General features: G+C 39.2%; 1 protein-coding gene across 2 annotated transcripts in view; it reads left to right on the forward strand.

The window, feature by feature from the left end:
- Positions 1–19,557, forward strand: part of LOC126248895 (general transcription factor IIH subunit 4) — a 129,596-nt gene that overhangs the window by 61,175 nt on the left and 48,864 nt on the right. Inside the window, exon 4 of one of the 2 annotated variants that reach the window (XM_049950369.1) lies at positions 2,219–2,404. The exons of the other annotated variant lie outside the window; for it this stretch is intronic. Within the exon in view, the coding sequence (XP_049806326.1) occupies positions 2,219–2,404 (186 nt within the window). The remainder of the gene's footprint in view (positions 1–2,218; positions 2,405–19,557) is intronic. 2 annotated transcript variants of the gene reach the window in all.

Raw genomic sequence — 19,557 nt, forward strand, 5'->3', positions numbered from 1 at the left:
TATCCCATTCTTCAGTTGACCCACTTATAGAATATGAGCCAAATTTTGTTTATGTTATACTGCATATATTACATAAAAACACAGTAAGTAGTACAGATTAAAAAGAATTAGTTACAAAAAAATTACTTTAATAATTAAATTATGAAATGGAACTTAAATTTGAACAAAACTCTAGGAACCTATGCAATCTGAAAATCACATACCTATGATTTTTTATAATATTCTAGCAAGCATGTTTGTTTTCTATTTCTCCTTGACTGTATGGCAATCATTTATTGCTCGTTCTGTCCTCAAGTCTATGGGCCATCATATATCTCCTGAATGTTTCAAAGGCTTCAGCTGCCTTAGGATATGAGGGCATAGGGTCATCTACCTTGTCACTGCCACTTTCACTACCACTATTATTCTCCAAGCTTCTCTCTGCAGTCAGCTCCTCAATACTTTGTACTCTTGCGGTTGCCACGTTGTCATCCACAGCCACAAAGTCCTCAAAAGTGACAGAATCACTGCCTATTAATTCCTGAAACTCTTGCGAATCACTTGCAACATCTTCCACAGGAGCTGCCATCTCATTCTCACAGAATCCGCTTTTGTGAAACAGTTTTTAATAGTTTCAGCACTGACTTCCCTCCACGAGTACATAATTAAATTCATTGCCTGTAAAATATTCGGCTTCAGTTGTGAGCTCTGCTGGCTTCCTGGTTTTCTTTGGTCCATCAAATTCAAGGCCTTTTTTACAAGGGCTGTCCTATATTTAACCTTAAGGGTGTGTACTATTCCCAAGTCCAAAGGTTGCAGGTGGCTGGTGCAGTTGGGTGGCAGGAAAATTACTTTCACGTATCTCAGAAAGGATACGTCCGGTGGATGTGCCGCACATCTATCCACAAACAGCAGCACTTTTCTTGGAGCACTCCCCATTATGGCATCAAATTCTCTGAGAAAACGTAAAAATATATCACTCGTCATCCATGCCTTGGCATTGTTTGTATATTTGCACGGAAACGTGGAAATGTTTTTGAAGCACCTCGAAGTTTTTGGCTTCTCGATAACCAAAGGTTTCAGTTTTTCACTGTCATCAGCATTTGTACACAACAAAACGGTAAGACATTTCTTGCTCTTCTTACCGCCATGGCAATTTTCCCCACAAAAAGTAAATGTCTTATCCAGCATTAAATTGAAAAACATGCCGATTTCGTCAGTGTTATAAATGTCACGCAGTTTGTAGCCATGTATCAGATTAGGGAGAGTCTGCATCCACTGAGTTACAGTTGGTTCGTCCACACTTTTACTTTCTCCACATTCCGCTTTGTATACAACACCATGATGCTGTCAAAATTTATTAATCCATCCATTGGACGCCTTAAAATTTTCCATTCCTAACTGCAGTGATATTTGAAGCACCTTCTCCTTCAGAATAGTTAAGTTTATAGGAATGTTTGCAGTGCGTGCTTGCTGATGCTGAAACCAAGTTAATAAAACTTCCTCCATTTCATCGTAAGTCGATGGTTTCACACGCATGCGTTTCGAATTTCCACAATTCTCAAACCCTTCCATTATCGACGATCTGTTTCCATAATAGTGTTGAGTGTTGAGGGGACCAGTTCAAATTGCTTAGCTAGCTCCACGTGACACACACCAGGAGATGCCTCCACTTTTTTAATAACAGAAAACTTCTCTTCCAGATAAATGTTCTTCCACTTTTCACTCATGTAACCTGATGAAAGCTTTTTTTAAAAAAAAAAAAAAAGTTATATCGAAGACACACTCTCACTAGACACACAAACTGTTTGCTGCTCAGCTCACACAACACGCTATGAATCCAAAGCATTGACTGAAATGGCACCAAAAAGATCGCAAGCAGAATGTGCGTCACATGTCATGTGACCGGGTTCTGCCACTGACCTATGAAATACACTGAGTGCGGGCTTCCTTGTGAATCCACAGAACGGAAAACTGTGTGTCTACATCCAGTCACTTAAACGTTATAAAGAGGTGAATAATTGACGAGGGTTCCAAAAATATGAGCATTACATGGAGGAAATTGTAATATAGAGGAAACTCAGTAAAGAGGAAAATTTAACATTGTTTATATGGACTTTTAGTTGGGACCAAAAAAAATGGATGTAATATAGAGGAAAACATTATATGGAGGAACGTTATAAAGAGGTTTCACTGTATATTCCTTTTAGTGTATTTTCAAACAGTTTTTCACTTTCAGAGGTCGGCCATGGAGCATGTCTTCAACATTGGAGGCTGATAGCAAACCACGAGACATTCCATACCTGGATAGTTATGCAAATGAACGATGGGAATGTGTCCTACACTACATGGTGGGATCCCAACAACAGGAAGGGATTTCTGCTGATGCTGTGCGCATTCTTTTGCATGCTGGTCTGATGAAGAGGTATACTTACTCAGTAATAGTACCTGCTCCATAAATTTTATAAGCATTTTTCTATTCACAGCTAAGTATCTCACAATAAAATAAACCATATATTACATGAAAAAACAAGAGCCCACCAAAGCACTGCTAAAGTTCATCTTTATAAATCAACATACACTAACTGATTTGTGGGCTGTTGTTGAGTATAGTAAACCTGAGATAATGTTCAAATTAAGTAAAAGCCCAGTTGTGGGGCTAGCTATTTCAGGCGCAAATTTGCATGTTTTGACAGTTCAGTCTCCAAATTGCTGTGCGAGTGGGCATGGTGTCACAGTTTGTTTTTCTACTATAGATAGTACACTCACCTCCAGTGAATTATTCTGCATTTTATGCCTGCACTGGCACACATAATGTTTTTGGAATTAAAAAAGAAAAAAGAAAAGCTGCACTAATTGTCAGCGGGATACAAAATAAAGTCACGTTCCAGGTCTGACTGACTACCAAATGAGTGAAAATCATCAATTCTGAAATATTGTCACTTTTAAGTACAAATTTATGTCACCATGTCTGTACTAGGTTGCAGCGTTCAGCTTAATGCATGAAACCGAACAAAGTCTGAACTACCAAGGATAGGTCACCATGTGTGGGATCGACTTTTTGAAACCATCTATACTGTGGTGTAGATTAGGTTCCTAGGTATCACACCCTGAAGCCATTAACCAAAGTGGGCCGTCATTAGTGAGTAGTCATCAAAAAAGGATTTTGTGTGTTGCATAGCAGCATTATAATTCGCAGGTTTGTTCCAAGTGGCAGCATAGCGCAGTGGTTAAGGTACATAACTGACAACTGGAAGATGGTGGATTTGAACCCTGTCACATGCATTTTAAATCTTTGTTGATGTGACTTTCATCATTATTTTTGTTCTGTTAGTTGATTCAATTTTTTTTTTATTTTTCCCAGCAATTCTTTTTTCTGTTTGGACTCTTTTGCCCATGTGATTTCAATTATTTTTGTGTGTTGAATTCAATTTAATTTCTTCTACTTTCATCATTTTTTATTTTTGTATGCAGTGTTGCAATCAGTATTTCATTTTATGACATAATCTCTACTGCTTCATTCACTTTCTCCTAATATTTAATTAGTGCAATGCATTATGGCAGTATGCTTTCATCATTAGGTGCATTCCAGTTACATGTACAGTACATTAATCTGAAGTGTGATTAGATGCATTTGTTGTGTGTGCCAGTGGTGATGTGTCTTGAAATATAATTCTGTATCCGAAGGTATGTAGCAATACAGTCCTGTACAGAAAGACACATACACACATAGGAATACATTCCTATACAGAAAGATACAGACATATATGTCTTCCTGTACAAGACTGTAGTTAGACACACCACCTCGCTGGTACACACAACAAATGAACCTAATCACATGTCAGATTAATGTAATGTACATGTAAGTGGAATGGACCTGATGATGGCAGCACACTGTCAGAATGTATCATGCTCAGTAAATATTAGCAAAAAGTGACTGAAGCAGTAGAAATTATTTCATAAATTTACAACACAGTAGCAATCCTAAAAACATCCCATATAACATGGATAAATTTAAAACAGTATTTCTGTTTCTCATTTTACTTGAATTTAATTTTATTTATAATCCCACCTCTCGTTTAAAACTTCATCTGCATTATTTTTGTCCATAGTGCAGCAAGAATTTGTTGGCGTGTTTTCAGTTGCCTGAGACTGCAGTCTCTCTCTGTGTGTGTGTGTGTGTGTGTGTGTGTGTGTGTGTGTGTGTGTGTGTGTGTGTGTGTTTTGTTGTTGTTGTTGTTGTTGTCGTTGTTGATGAAGCCAAGTGGCTGAAAGCTTTAATTTAGTTGTGGAAGTCTTTTTGTTGTGCCTATCTGTGACTCAGCATTTCCACTATATGGTGAGTAGCAACTTTCCTTCTCATAATATTGTTACATTCAATCCTGGGTTTTCCATTGTTTAAGAATTTTTTTTAAATGTTTATGACGATAATTTTTTTGTAAATATTGCACAACCAGTAGAGATACTGGTGTATAGTTTGCCTATTGTTTTTTGATCAATGGATAGGTGTTTTTGAACAATTCAGTATTACAACAGATAAACAAAAATAATTGAAATCACATGGACCAAGATTCCAAATGAAAAAGGAATGATAGGAGGAAAAAAAGAGAGGAAGTAAAGCTGTTTATATGATTATTAAAATGACACGGAAAATTATTAGCAATAAAAAAAATTGTATTTGAACAATGAAGATAGTAACTGTTCTCGAAAGAACAGATACCGTTGATGACCATGCAGCTTCTCTAGAATAAATGATAATTAATTGAAACCCTCAGCTGCTGACATGTGTTGTTGATATACCTCGATGGGGACAGCTGAAAATGTGTGCCCCGGCCGGGACTTGAACCCGGGATTTCCTGCTTACATGGCAGACGCTCTATCCATCTGAGCCACCGAGGACACAGACGAATAGCGCAACTGCAGGGACTTATCCCTTGCACACTTCCCGTGAGACCCACATTCTCAACTGTCCACAATCTACATATGTAATGTACCTAATAGATATTTGCCCATCCACTCATTACTCGCACACACTAAGGTGATGATTCCCCTAAGAGTTCAGGCAACCTGTGCGCATTCGCACAGACGAAGGTCAATGGCTGGGTAGCATTTAATTATATATATGAAAATAGTAACTGTTCTCGGAAGAACAGATACCATTGATGATTAATTAGCATGTATTTGAACAAATTAATTCAGTTAAATTTAATGATTATTTCAATAAAGATCTAAACATAAAAATTTGAAGCATTAAACGAGGTTTGAACCCACCACCTCATGCCAGTCATGTACCTCGAACACTACACTCCGCCATCACTCGATCTGGTGCAACACATAAAATTCATTTTTCTCGATTACTCACAAACAAAAACACACTTAGGTGAATGGCTTCAGAGTGTGATACCTGGGAACGTGACCTACACCACAATATAGATTGTTCCAACAAGTCAGTGCACCTCCTGGGGACTCCTGCTTGTAAGTCATTCTCTCTTACGGCACAGTCACTCACTAGCAGTCAGTTTAAGATTTTCGCCCTGATCTGGTACCAAAAACACACACACATTTCTTAATGGTTCCACTGCTCGCTCTATGCTTTGCAAATATTCAATCTGGACTTCGAAAATTCTTAGTTATGATAGCGCAGCACATCAGGTGAAATTTTGTATTTTTGAAATAGTCAGAGTTTACACAAAAAATGCACAATTTACATAATTGTCATTTATGTTTGTCCTTAAAACATTTTAAGATACTCTACGATATGCTAAGTTTCACGATTCCTTAGAATTAATAGACCTGTAAAGAGCTCAGTGTAACACTTCTGATCCTCATAAGAACTAAGCACAGACTCCTTTCAATTCCTGGTCGCAGTCCTGCTCCTGGTACTAAACTCCCCAAAATCACTCTCTTCTGATAGGCGTAATCCCAATTTAACCAATCAGTCTTTGATATTGATCTGCACAGATATTTTTTTCCCACGTGGAATGTTTCCCTGTATTATATTTATAAGTAATATGTTTTAGAAAAAGCGGTAAAAACAGTTTAATGTGTTCTTTAAATATCTAAACTGTTGAATTATGTTTTAAGATCCAACAGTAACTTAAACTGGCTTCTTTGTATTCTACAATTTCCGCTAGTATGTGACTCATACAGGCAATACATAACCAGATTCTCACACTCTTGTATGCTCCATTACTTATAATTACAAAGAGTCCTATGTCAAGTACATGCCACATTTATTCAAGAAAGGGAGGAAATGAAACTGGCAATGTATAACAGAAATCATGTCAATAAAAAATGTTATATGACATTAAGATGTTTTCCACAAATTTGTTTTCGTATGTTATTGAAAGATTAGATATACTTTCAGTGTTCTTCATTGTCTTTTACCTAATAGGTATTAACTCATCATGAAGTTACTTTATCATGAAATTTCTAAATCTGTGTTTTATGTAATTTAGTGTATCTCAAAAAGTACCGTACATACGAAACTGAAATTCTTAGTGTTGTTACAAATACCATTACGAACTGTTGTACGAATTGGTGTGGGACAATTGGTGTAAGACAAAGGTTTAATTTAATTTGTGATAGTGAATGTAATGTTTCATTACTTGTACGGTAGTGAGACACCTCAATGAAAGCTGCTTGCTAACTTGCACAAGAACATCTGTCGCAGTTAAGCCATGACTCATTGCACGTATGAAACTCACTCCCATCTAAATTTATATGGCCTATGTGCATCGCTACATCACACTAAATTACTCTACTCCCACATCCAAACCTTTAACCAATATAGTAGATCAAGTAATGCCCTGAATGTTGCCCATTTTGATGGTATAGGGCTGCAGAAGTCAGTGGCAACTGATAGAGTTCAGGCAGCATAGATGATGTCAACAAGGAAGTTACTTCTGCCTCATTTAGGGAAGGCAAAAAAGAGGGGGGGGGGGGGAGTTTTGTGTGAATCAGGGCCACACTCATGTTCTCCACCAGAAATCGGGGAGAGTGAAGAGGTCTGAGTGGAGACTGTGACTCCACCACCTTTATGGTTTCATCCGTAAGTTGGCCCTCTATGGCTATACCTGGATTAGAATAATAAAGTTATTTACTGTTGATTGTTTACAGGACAGCTACTGTAGCAATAACCAGTCAGAAAATGATGCTGGTCACACCTTCCTTATTGTTCATCGTTGTCATATCGATCTGCTATCTCAGCTGCCAATTGCCTTAGACAATTGCCGACATAGATTGTACTCAGTAATGTAACAATTATTTCATTTTCATTGTTTCTCTCTGCAGTTAATGTAACAACTGTACATTGTTTCTGTACGCAGTGTGATTATTTTACGTGACAGAAGCCATAAACTAGTAACAAAAATGATCAGAAAGTGACTACATTATTGCCACCCTCCTAGCCAAGTAATGTACAGCACATTAACTGGCAGCGTGTGAAAGTATCCAATATGGAAACACCCACTGTAGCTGCCACACTGTTTTGTCTGAGCAGACAAACATGGATGGACAACATCACCCTCTCCCATGCTCAACTGTAGTTTTGATCAAGTTACAGTTCCGACAGTCACTGATATTATGGGAGGTTTACTGTTGTGTGGACGGAGATGGGGGGAGGGGGGGGGGGTTGGAAATGTAGGCTGAGGCCAGAGACGATGGATTTGGTCCTACACCAGTGGGCAGAAATGGGCATGGGACCATGGACGTGCAGGTTTTGCCCAGGCCAGTCCAGTTGGTTCCTCTCTGTCTTGTGTCACAATCTGTCCTGACTTGTGTAGCTGGGTTTGCATGATCACAACTTCAGACAATTGATGCCATTTGTGCACATAATCAACTTCTGGGGTTCCAGCTAAATGCGTGTTTTCACACCGAGAAGCCTATCCAATTGTTCAGGACCAAGTGCGATATCTGGGCACAATGAGCAAAGTACAGTAGGTCACACAGTAAGTGTGGCTTGCACCTATGCAATAGTTAGACAGACTTTTGCAGTTGACTGTGTGAATCATCTGTTGCAGGGAATCTGGTCAACACTTTTGTCAGAACACGTCATTAATATGGCTTTACAGATCTTACTTATGAATGTAGTTGATCTCCATAGTTATTTATGTAAGTGAGAAGTGGTCAGACACTTGATGCCAGCACATTGGTGGAATCACCAAAACTTGAATGCAGTATATTAGGGGGCATTTTCAGAGGGGATTACTTCTAGCATTTTCCTGTATTTTGAATATGTTGGATAAGACTTGTATTATTGGATGGACTATCATGGTTGACACGCACACATTAAGTTATTGTGTCCACTACTATTAGCCATGTTGTCCCGTTGAATGTTATGCTAGAATCAGTACGCACTTGTTCCCACAGTTGTTTTAGTTTCACCCATGGTGGAAAACGTTACATAGTGGACAATTGGTTTCCTGTACATAGAAGCCTGGACAGTTCATTCTATTTTAACATCAATCTCTGGTCAGTAGACATGACACTGTGCCATTGCCTTCATTCTGTTTGTCCCCAGTGTGAAGAATTTAGAACCAGATGATGCAGGACCAGAGCATCACAGAAATATTCACCCAGTGGTGTGCATCTTCTGAGCAGTAATATGGAATCACAATTCATCTTAAAATTGTGTCTTAAAGAGGAATGAACGTTACTTCTGGAACTGTGCCTTTAGGTATGTGATGTGGTCACATCTGCTGGAATGATGACAATCTCTGTGGAGAATATAGTCCAGTGGCCAGGCTTTAATTAAAAACTATTCTAGGTTGTGCCTCTTGTCCTTGATTACAGAACAGAGCAACTGCTGTCTGTTGAAGTCAGCATCTGGTCAAGTTGGAAGTCAGGGCAAAATGGGCAGTCACGAGCTTTTGATATGTTAGCAACTTAAATTCTGTGCCATACATAAAGGAAATGCTGGATTTTTTAATGGTGTCTATTATTGCCAGGGTCTTCTTTTCAATTTGTAAGTAATTGTTTCGTGCATGTGACAGTGTTTTTAAAGGGAACACTGTTGGCTGTTCCATTCCGTTTGCATTTCTATACGATAGATCTGCACCAGTGTTTTACTGTCATGGCTCTGCCATCAATGTCAGGTGTCTTCCTAGTGTAAAAGTTGCTAAGCTAGGAGTGGATCTGAGACATTATTTTAAAGTAAGAAATACCCTGTAGCATGCATGAGGTTACACATAGTTGAAGCCCTATTTTCATAGCTGATCTAGAGGATAAGATATATACTTTGGGTATCAGTTTCCCACAATTCACTTCACCCAGAAAATATTGTAGTTCTTTCAGATATTTTGAAGCCAGTAGTTTACGCATGGCGCCAATGTAAATCATGGGCTTAAGACCATTTTTATTCAAAATATATGCTAAGTATTTAATACTTGGCCTAAAAAATGACAATCTTCCAACCGACACCACCATAAGCTGTTGGCTTGGAGTTTGTTGTTCTTGAGTACTAGACTCTCTGTACAGTAAACAATATCATCTTAGTTGAAATCAAAAGCATCCAATGCCATGGCAAATACTTAACAATCTGGAGGTAATCAGCTGATGACATTCCTGATGATCACATAGGAGACAGTGACACTCAAAATTACTCTGCTGACTAAAGCATTGGAAATCAGTGAACCAAGCTGTATATGATTGATCGGGGCACTTGTATGTTGTAGCAAAGATGATGTAAAGATAAAAAGTTAATACCACACTCACATACGGAGACACTTAGTTTACTTTGGAAGTTGTTAGCTTAACTACCAAAGGCAAAAGCCAAGGTGGTGCATAGCTGGTAATACTCGTGGTCTTCGGAAGTGAGACTTGTAAAAGTAATATTGCACAGGAAGTTCTGGTTGAGAATAATGAATTATTTAGAAATAAAGGGGCAACTCGCCAAAAGACAGAAGTGCTGCATTGTCGATAGGTACACAAACAAAAGCTACAGACCTTAGCTTTGCCAGTTTTCAGACTGAAATTCCTTCCTCAAGCTATAGGAGAAAAAAAAAAAACCACACGCAAAGAGGCAACTCGCCAAAAGACAGAAGTGCTGCATTGTCAACAGGTACACAAACAAAAACTACAGAGCCTAGCTTTGCCAGGTTTCAGAATGAAATCCCTTTCTCAAACTGTAGAAGAGGGAAAAAAAAAAACTGGCACTGGCACTGGCACTCGCCCCTACATCGTGCTCATGGGCGAGTGGCCACAATGTAGGGGGACAGGCCTGTGCATGAGAGTGAGTGAGTGAGTGTGTTTGTGTGCATGATTCTCCTACAGTGTGAGAAAGGAATTTCCTTCCGAAAGCTAGCAAAACAAAGCTCTGTACCTTTTGTTTGTGTGCTGTCAACGACACAGCAATGCTGCCTTTTGGTGAGTCGTCTCTTGCTTCTAAAAGTAAAATGATGTTAATGCTGTTCTGGGACACAACAGGCATTTTCCTATTCATATTTAAGGGTGTACATAGATACTGAACATTGAAAGCTAGTGGAACTTGCTATAAATTGGTTGCCAGTGTGTAACTAACAACCATACTGCAGCAAACTATACTTCACAGCCTCTGTTTCTTTTGTAAAATCATTTCACTTTGTGATCACAACTTCCTGAATGCTGATGCTACAACAGAAACTCTTGCCCTTCGACTGAGGATGTTGTCCCAGTTACTCCTGTCTTAGGCCCACATTGACCTTTAGTCAATAAAGAGCCTATCACTCTGATCCAACCATCCTGTCAATGCCTCATAGCTCCCCAGCCAAGCCTTGCTGACTTTGCCCACTTCCACATCCCCAAAAACTTCCCCCACTTGCTTGAAACACACTATTATTGAAAACCCATCCCAAAGAACTGTTGCCAGCTTTTCTGCCAAAACTCTGATCCCAGCAGAAGTCTTGGTACTTTAGCCCAAAATGTAGGTTCAACCATGTTGGACTTGTAAATGGCCTTTTTTCTGCATGGAAAAACTTCGTCACCACATGCCCCACTGACAACAGCCAACGAAAACTGTGCATAGACCCTTGTTTAACACAGTTACAAATTCCCTCCAACTGTGACCCTACTCTCCTTTCACCCAGGTAACCTTTCAAGAATTCCTCACTTCCAACCTTGCCTCATCTTCCTTTCCTAAACCCCTTCATAGTGAGTCCCACGTTATTCCTACGGGACAAACAGTTATCATAACCTGGAAACCAGTCCTGACCATATGATCCTGATGATGGTCGAAGTAGAGAGGATATAAAATGTAGACTGGCAATGGCAAGGAAAGCGTTTCTGAAGAAGAGAAATTTGTTAACATCGAGTATAGATTTAAGTGTCAGGAAGTGATTTCTGAAAGTATTTGTATGGAGTGTAGCCATGTATGGAAGTGAAACATGGACAATAAATAGTTTGGACAAGAAGAGAATAGAAGCTTTCGAAATGTGGTGCTACAGAAGAATGCTGAAGATTAGATTGGTAGATCACTTAACAAATGAGGAGGTATTGAATAGAATTGGGGAGAAGAGAAATTTGTGGCACAACTTGACTAGAAGAAGGAATCGGTTGGTAGGACATGTTTTGAGGCATCAAGGGATCACCAATTTAGTATTGGAGGGCAGCGTGGAGGGTAAAAATAGTAGAGGGAGACCAAGAGATGAATATACTAAGCAGATTCAGAAGGATGTAGGTTGCAGTAGGTATTGGGAGGTGAAGAAGCTTGCACAGGATAGAGTAGCATGGAGAGCTGCATCAAGCCAGTCTCAGGACTGAAGACGACGACGACAACAACAACAACAACACATGGCTGAGGGTATGACACCTCTGCCTACGAACCTTATACCATATTTACCTGAATCTAAGCCACACTCAGAAAATGAGATACAAAATTCAAGGAAAAAAAAAGTATGTGACTCAAAGCTGCACCTGAGAAATGAGACTTTAAATTCAAGGGGGAGGGGGGGTTGTAGGCTTCACTTCAAAATTTAAACAAAGTTAGTTCATTCTAACATGAGATACAATTTAGACGGAATGGATGAAGATACAGCTACAGTAGTTGGGTTCAGTTTGTAAGCTTAGCAGTCGAGCTTAAGCAAGTTTAGTTTGTAGATTAAATTACTCTTTAAAACATTTAAAATGGCTTAACTTATCTGCACAGAAGCTATCACCATAAATTATTTAAAAATCAATACAAAAGTCTGTTATTATGGTTCATTTTTGACTGTAGCCCTAGACAGCATAAGAATAATATGAATGTAAACATTACATGATACTTATATCAGTTGACGTTTGCCAGTCTCTCACTCAAGTTTGTTATGGGGGACAGGATTTAAATGAGGTAGCAGCTAACACAGAAGAATGCAGAGCATAATTTTTACATTCGTATTATTCTTATGACAAGGAGAGTAAGTGATTTGCAGTTCATAGGAACCATTACTTATCACTTCTAGGAAAATGTCAAAGACATACAATGAAGCATCAGCCATATTGACATAAATCGTGAACAATGGTTTTCCAATCGGCTTTTAATGGTCAATTTGTAGCAAAGTGGCAGTGCTGTAAAAACATCGCACCGAGCCGACCTCTGCTGGCACCTCAAGCAGACATGCAGTGTGATTAACATATTTTTCCACAAAAGAAATATCTTCCTTCTTGAATTTCGCACTGTAATGAAAGCAGTTCATTATGGTTCACTAACACCTACACTTCACAAAATTCGACAAAAGAGTACCTGAAATGAGGATGGGCCACAGCTTACCGACTCATCCAAGAATCCTAAAGTCTTATGCTCTGTTGGTATTTATGGAAAGAAATTTATCTTTGTTGCTACAAATATTTGAAAGGCTGCTATATTCGGTGATGTGCAATACTAAACTTCTGTTTCCTTTGTTGTATGATGTATTAAATTACAGTTGTGATTGAAACTCGCAAAAAGTGGATTTGTATTCTAACTTTGTTATATATTTTTACTAGCACAGAAGTTTTGATGCCAGTATTTGTCTTTATGCCTGCAAAGCATGCCTGTCTAGTGCTGTTTTATACTAGATGGCAAAAGTTAGTTGTGGCAGATCATAGCATCGTTTTTCAGAACTTCTGTTTGCTTTGCACAGTCTTTAAGCCACAGGCAGTTTTTTGGATCGTGAAAACTGGAAAAAAAATGTGGCTTAGATTCAGGTGTATACAGTAACCATGATCCCATCCCAGAAGTCCAACATGACCTCCAGCAGCTTCTCAAGGCATTAAGCCCACCCCAAAACTGAATCCCATCTTCCTCCTCGCACCAGCAATCCCCTCCACTACCTTTCACCTACTATCCAAACTTCACAAAACTCAATCCCACAGCTCCCTATTGGTCGTCCCATTGTGGCTAATTACAATTTCCCACTGAATGAAGTTCTACGTTTGTCGACCAGAAGCTCCAAGTAGTCTCAATAACCTCACATCCTATGTGCAATACAATGCTCATTACCTTCACTGCTTTTCCATAGTCCCTGTCCCATTACTACCAGATGCTGTGTTGGTCACAGTGGATGTGACGTCCTCGTACACCAACGTCCCTCACACCCATGGCCTTGGAGTCATGAACACTACATTTCCCAGCAGCCTTCTGATACCAAGCCCACCACTTCTTTTCTAATACACCTGGTCAACTACATCCTCATCCCAATTATTTCACTTTTGAAGGCCAAATCTATAAGTAAATCTGTGCTACAGGCATGGGTAATTGTATGGGGCCATTCTATGCCAATTTATTTGCTTGAACATGGGTATGTGACAGGTTTGAAATTAATCGGTGTTGATTTCACTAAATGCACTGTGTGTTCTGAAGGAAAAATCACATCCACTTCATTAACCAAACAATAAGAGATCTCAAACAGACTTCTGGAGTCAGTCCAGTCTGATGTCTGTGGGCCAATGAATGAAACATAGTAGGTGGTGAGGGCTTTTTTTGTGACCTTTCCACAGCTGACCACGTCAGATGGTGTCAGCTCTATTTCCTTTGACATAAAGGAGAGGTTGCTGACAAATTTGTCAAGATCAAAAACCTAGTTGAAAATCAAACTAGTCAGCAAATTAAGTTGTTCCAGTCAGGCAACAGTAAGGAGTACTGCAGTGAAAGAATGGACTCCATTCTCAGAATGGCAGGAATAAAGCAACATCTATTATTTCCACACACCCCACAGCAGAACGATTTTGCGAAATGAAAGAACCATTCATTGGTCAAAGTGGTTCGTTGCATGCTGCTCGAGTCAGGAATACTACCATCATTTTGTGCCAAATCCGTCATCACAGCTAACTGCATCCAAAATCATCACATAATTAAATGACTGTTCGGTGGAACCCAATATGAGAAGTGGCTGAAAATAAAACTGATCTACCTAATCTAACTGTAATACTTATCTTATTGTGTTACACTTTTAACATAAGCATGTACCTTTCAGTGAGTAGATTATGGCAACCTTTTAAATTCAGTCAGTATTTATGTGAAATACTGAAAATTACATTTTTTTTACCACTTTAAGCCATGACATAGGCAACCTGCAACTGGTAACAGGTTCTGGGATAGGCACTTAGTAATATAGGTTACCAGTTCCTCTAATACTGCTAGGATTTTTAACATCTTTTGAGATGACCACATAAAACTGTAGTTAAAAAACTTAGCACAGAGAAACAGTTTCAGTAGTAAACAGTTTGGATATCAAAGAAGATGGCCGTCGGATGAACAGGCTATATATACCTTGACAAATGATATACTAGCACCATTAAATTAGAAATTATCATCACTGAGAATATTTTGTAACTTAAGTAAGATGTTTGATTTATAAACCATGATAGCCTCATGGGGAAAGTAATAAAATACTATGGAACCGAAGACATGACCAGATGACTGTTTTGAAATTATCTGCATGACAAAGCAGCGTGTATAAGCTCCAATCAACCACATGGGAACATATATTTGGACTTTGAAACAATCTGGCATAGTATACAGCCGGGTTCTATTTTCAGTCATTTGTTGTTTTGGATGTAAATAATCTCCCACACGTTTGCCATAAGGTGCAAAGTTTGTCCATTTTATACACAATAAAAGTATAAGTAGTAGCAGTATGAATCCTCTCACTGAAGACAGATAATACATAGTATTTGGAAACAACAGACAATTCAAGGGAAACGAATTATCATAAAATTTTGTAAGACTCTGTACATCAAATTCAGTACTTCATGTAAAACTGTGAAAGTTATAAACTAGTATTTTTCAAAAAATGTAATGTAAGCATTAAGCAGAGTTCAGTTCCTGTGACTGCAAATAGACCACAACCGTAATTGGAAAGCCCACATCTTAGAATTAACTAAGCATATGGTAAACCAAGTTTTCTGCATTTTTAAATTCACCAATGACTTGTGGAAGCAGTTTTTGGGTGAAACCCAGCTCACAGAGATAGTATCTTTAAAATACAAAAATACATTATAAGAATTATATCCAATGTTGTTTCTGTTGTTTCTGTAACAACCTGCAGGGACCATTTTAATAAATCTTCATTTTATTTTGGCAGTTGTTTCACTAATGTCCTTTATCAGTTCCAAAATTTCTCTTTTTTTCTGCAAAAAGGACAAAGACCATGTGTGTTCAACAATCTGCAAGAGCACGTGAAATGTCTTGTGGATAATGTAGTGATGTTTAAACTCAAATTTAAAGAACTTTCTGTTGTCAATGTCTCTTATTCCACTGAAGAGTACAGTTAGTTCATTAGGCTACAATGTAAGTAATGTTAGCTTCATCAAACTATAATATTTCATCAAACAAAGTCATTCCATTATATTGCTCTTTAAAATGTACGAGGGGTTATTGCTCTTTAAAATGTACGAGGGGTGCTGAAAAGTAATGCCTCAAAATTTTTTATGTGAAAACTCAAAACTCTTTAAATAAAACAAATGTTATTGATTGATCTGATGGAATTACATTTTCCTGGAGATAGGTGTTAACTTCATCTTTGATGAGGATAGAAGCTGAAGTAATGATTTAGAATTAGTACCATTTTCCCCATTATGTGTAAATCTGGGCTTCTATTCCAATATCGGAGAACCTCAGAAATACTGTTGATTTAAGAAGGGGAAAATGGGCTGAAGGCATGAATTGAAGTTTGTGTTAGAAAGGGCATTGGACTAGGGTAGTCCATGAAACTGTGATAGCCACAGTGGTGTAGTGGTTAGCACATCTGCCTAATAAGCAGGATTCCCAGGTTAAATTCTTGGCCTTGGCACAAGTGTTATTAACATTCTACATCTTTATTCTTCATGTCTGCTTATTTATTTCTCAACATAGTCAACCTGGTAGCAATCACATTTCTTCTCATGAGAGACCAGTTTGTTGTTACCGTCGCTGTTTGACTCTGTTTAAAGCCATAATCTCCTCTCTGCTTGTAATGCTTCATCACTATCAAAGTGAAGTCCTCGATGGTGTTCTTTAAGTACTGAAAAAGAGATGGGGCCGAGTCAGGACTACGAAAGATCATGGATGACAGTGAACCCAAGGCATTGGATTGTTGCAGATGTTGCAGCGCTCATGTGTGGCCTGACATTGTCATGCTGAAGAAGAGGATGCTCCATGTGTGGGCGAACTGTGCAAATTTGAAACTCGAGTTCTTGGCTACCGACATAGTTTTGTTACACACTGCGATTTTACATGCTACAAGTTGGAGCCTTCTAGCAGCAGAGGACTGCAAGTATTTGGACATGAGGACTAAAGATGTAGAGTGATAATAAAATTTGTTTTGTGTAAAAAGATTTAAGAAGTTTCATATAAAAATTTCACCGGTATTACTTTTCTGCACACTCATACATGCTTGACTTCTTTCCATGTCCATCCCACCCTGTGAGTCCAAAGAATCGTAATTTAATGTGAATGCCTCTTGTAGGTTACAAACAGAGCTTGAAGCATTTCCCCATTCTGATGTAGCACATGAAAAACATGCGATGTTCCCCTTACCTGTAATGCACTCAGTTCCACATGTCTTGAAGTCTCATATCTAGATGTTTTGAAATAATTTGCTGAAAATTGACTTTAGGAAAGGTAGTACACAAATGACTTATACCACACTGTAGTTAAAATCAATTGGTCCCTTCCCACTTTATTTTTCACTTTGAAGATCTTCATAGCAAGCTCCAGTCATACAGTACCCTGTTTCCCTCGTTATAGAGGCAAAGAGAATTGTGCATCTCCCACCATAGACTTGTCCACAATACAGTAACTTGATTTTAATGCAGCGACACTATTTTTTTGGCAATGCAGTGGCATAATATGCAGAATTAGAAACATGACACCAACAGTGCACATGCTATAGTTTACAATCTGTTCACCAGGACTAATCACAACAACCAAATACTAAAAACAAAGATGATGTGACTTACCGAACGAAAGCGCTGGCAGGTCGATAGACACACAAACAAACACAAACACACACACAAAATTCAAGCTTTCGCAACAAACTGTTGCCTCATCAGGAAAGTGGGGAAGGAGAGGGAAAGACGAAAGGATGTGGGTTTTAAGGGAGAGGGTAAGGAGTCATTCCAATCCCGGGAGCGGAAAGACTTACCCTAGGGGGAAAAAAGGACAGGTATACACTCGCACACACGCACATATCCATCCACACATATACAGACACAAGCAGACATATATGTCTGCTTGTGTCTGTATATGTGTGGATGGATATGTGCGTGTGTGCGAGTGTATACCTGTCCTTTTTTCCCCCTAGGGTAAGTCTTTCCGCTCCCGGGATTGGAATGACTCCTTACCCTCTCCCTTAAAACCCACATCCTTTCGTCTTTCCCTCTCCTTCCCCACTTTCCTGATGAGGCAACAGTTTGTTGTGAAAGCTTGAATTTTGTGTGTGTGTTTGTGTTTGTTTGTGTGTCTATCGACCTGCCAGCGCTTTCGTTCGGTAAGTCACATCATCTTTGTTTTTACATATATTTTTCCCACGTGGAATGTTTCCCTCTATTATATTGATATCAACCAAATACTAATATTTTTGTAACATTATCACTCATTGGTGGCCCATATATTAACCTGACATGAACCTTTTTTTGGAAGTTAAACAGCTACTAACTTGTCTGACACATTTATCTACAAAGCCCAAGACTTTTTCAAACTGACTGACATAGTTGTTGTTGTAGATATGAATGCTAAAATTAACAAAACACTGTTGCACAATTACTTTCCAGTCACTCTGTGTTTGATGTTGGGGCACTGCGACACGAGATTTTAAAATTATGACAGGACCCTGCAGGCTGGTGATTTTGGTATGGGATGGGCTATTTAAAGACTGACATACAGATTTTTGTTGATAATTTTGGAAACTACATAATGTTTTCTATATCAGCTAGGTTACGGGTTACGTTGTGTTGTTTTGAATTGACTATAAGACTTCACAGTTATCTGGTTTATGGAAAGTGTTGTTGTTGTCTTAAGTCTGATTTGATGCAGCTTTCTGTGCTCCTCTACCCTGTGCAAGCCACTTCATCTCTGAGTAACTATTGCAACCTACATCCTTCTGAATCTACACTACTGGCCATTGAAATTGCTACACCAAGAAGAAATGCAGATGATAAACGGGTATTCATTGGACAAATATATTATATAGAACTGACATGTGATTACATTTTTACGCAATTTGGATGCATAGATCCTGAGAAATCAGTACCCAGAACAACCACCTCTGGCCGTAATAACGGCCTTGATACTCCTGGGCATTGAATCAAACAGAGCTTGGATGACGTGTCCAGGTACAGCTGCCCATGCATCTTCAACGCGATACCACAGTTCATCAAGAGTAGTGACTGGTATTGTGATGAGCCAGTTGCTCGGCCACCATTGACCAGACGTTTTCAATTGGTGAGAGATCTGGAGAATGTGCCGGCCAGAGCAGCAGTCGAACATTTTCTGTATCCAGAAAGGCCTGTGCAGGACCTGCAACATGCGGTCGTGCATTATCCTACTGAAATTTAGCGTTTCGCAGGGATCGAATGAAGGGTAGAGCCACGGATCGTAACACATCTGAAATGTAACGTCCACTGTTCTAAGTGCCGTCAATGCGAACAAGAGGTGACCGAGACGTGTAACCAATGGCACCCCATACCATCAAGCCGGTTGATACGCCAGTATGGCGATGACAAATACACGCTTCCGATGTGCATTCACCACGATGTCGCCAAACACGGATGCGACCATCATGATGCTGTAAACGGAACCTGGATTCATCCGAAAAAATGACGTTTTGTTATTTGTGCACCCAGGTTCGTCGTTGAGTACACCATCGCAGGCGCTCCTGTCTGTGATGCAGCGTCAAGGGTAACCGCAGCCATGGTCTCCGAGCTGATAGTCTATGCTGCTGCAAACGTCGTCGAACTGTTCGTGCAGATGGTTGTTGTCTTGTAACCGTCCCCATCCGTTGACTAAGGGATCGAGATGCGGGTGCACGATCCGTTACAACCATACGGATAAGATGCCTATCATTTCGACTGCTAGTGATACGACGCCGTTGGGATCCATCACGACGTTCCATATTACCCTCCTGAACCCACTGATTCCATATTCTTCTAACACTCATTGGATCTCGA

The sequence above is a fragment of the Schistocerca nitens genome, chromosome 1 (genome assembly GCF_023898315.1).
Source record: "Schistocerca nitens isolate TAMUIC-IGC-003100 chromosome 1, iqSchNite1.1, whole genome shotgun sequence".
NCBI classification, from domain to species: Eukaryota; Metazoa; Arthropoda; class Insecta; order Orthoptera; family Acrididae; genus Schistocerca; species Schistocerca nitens.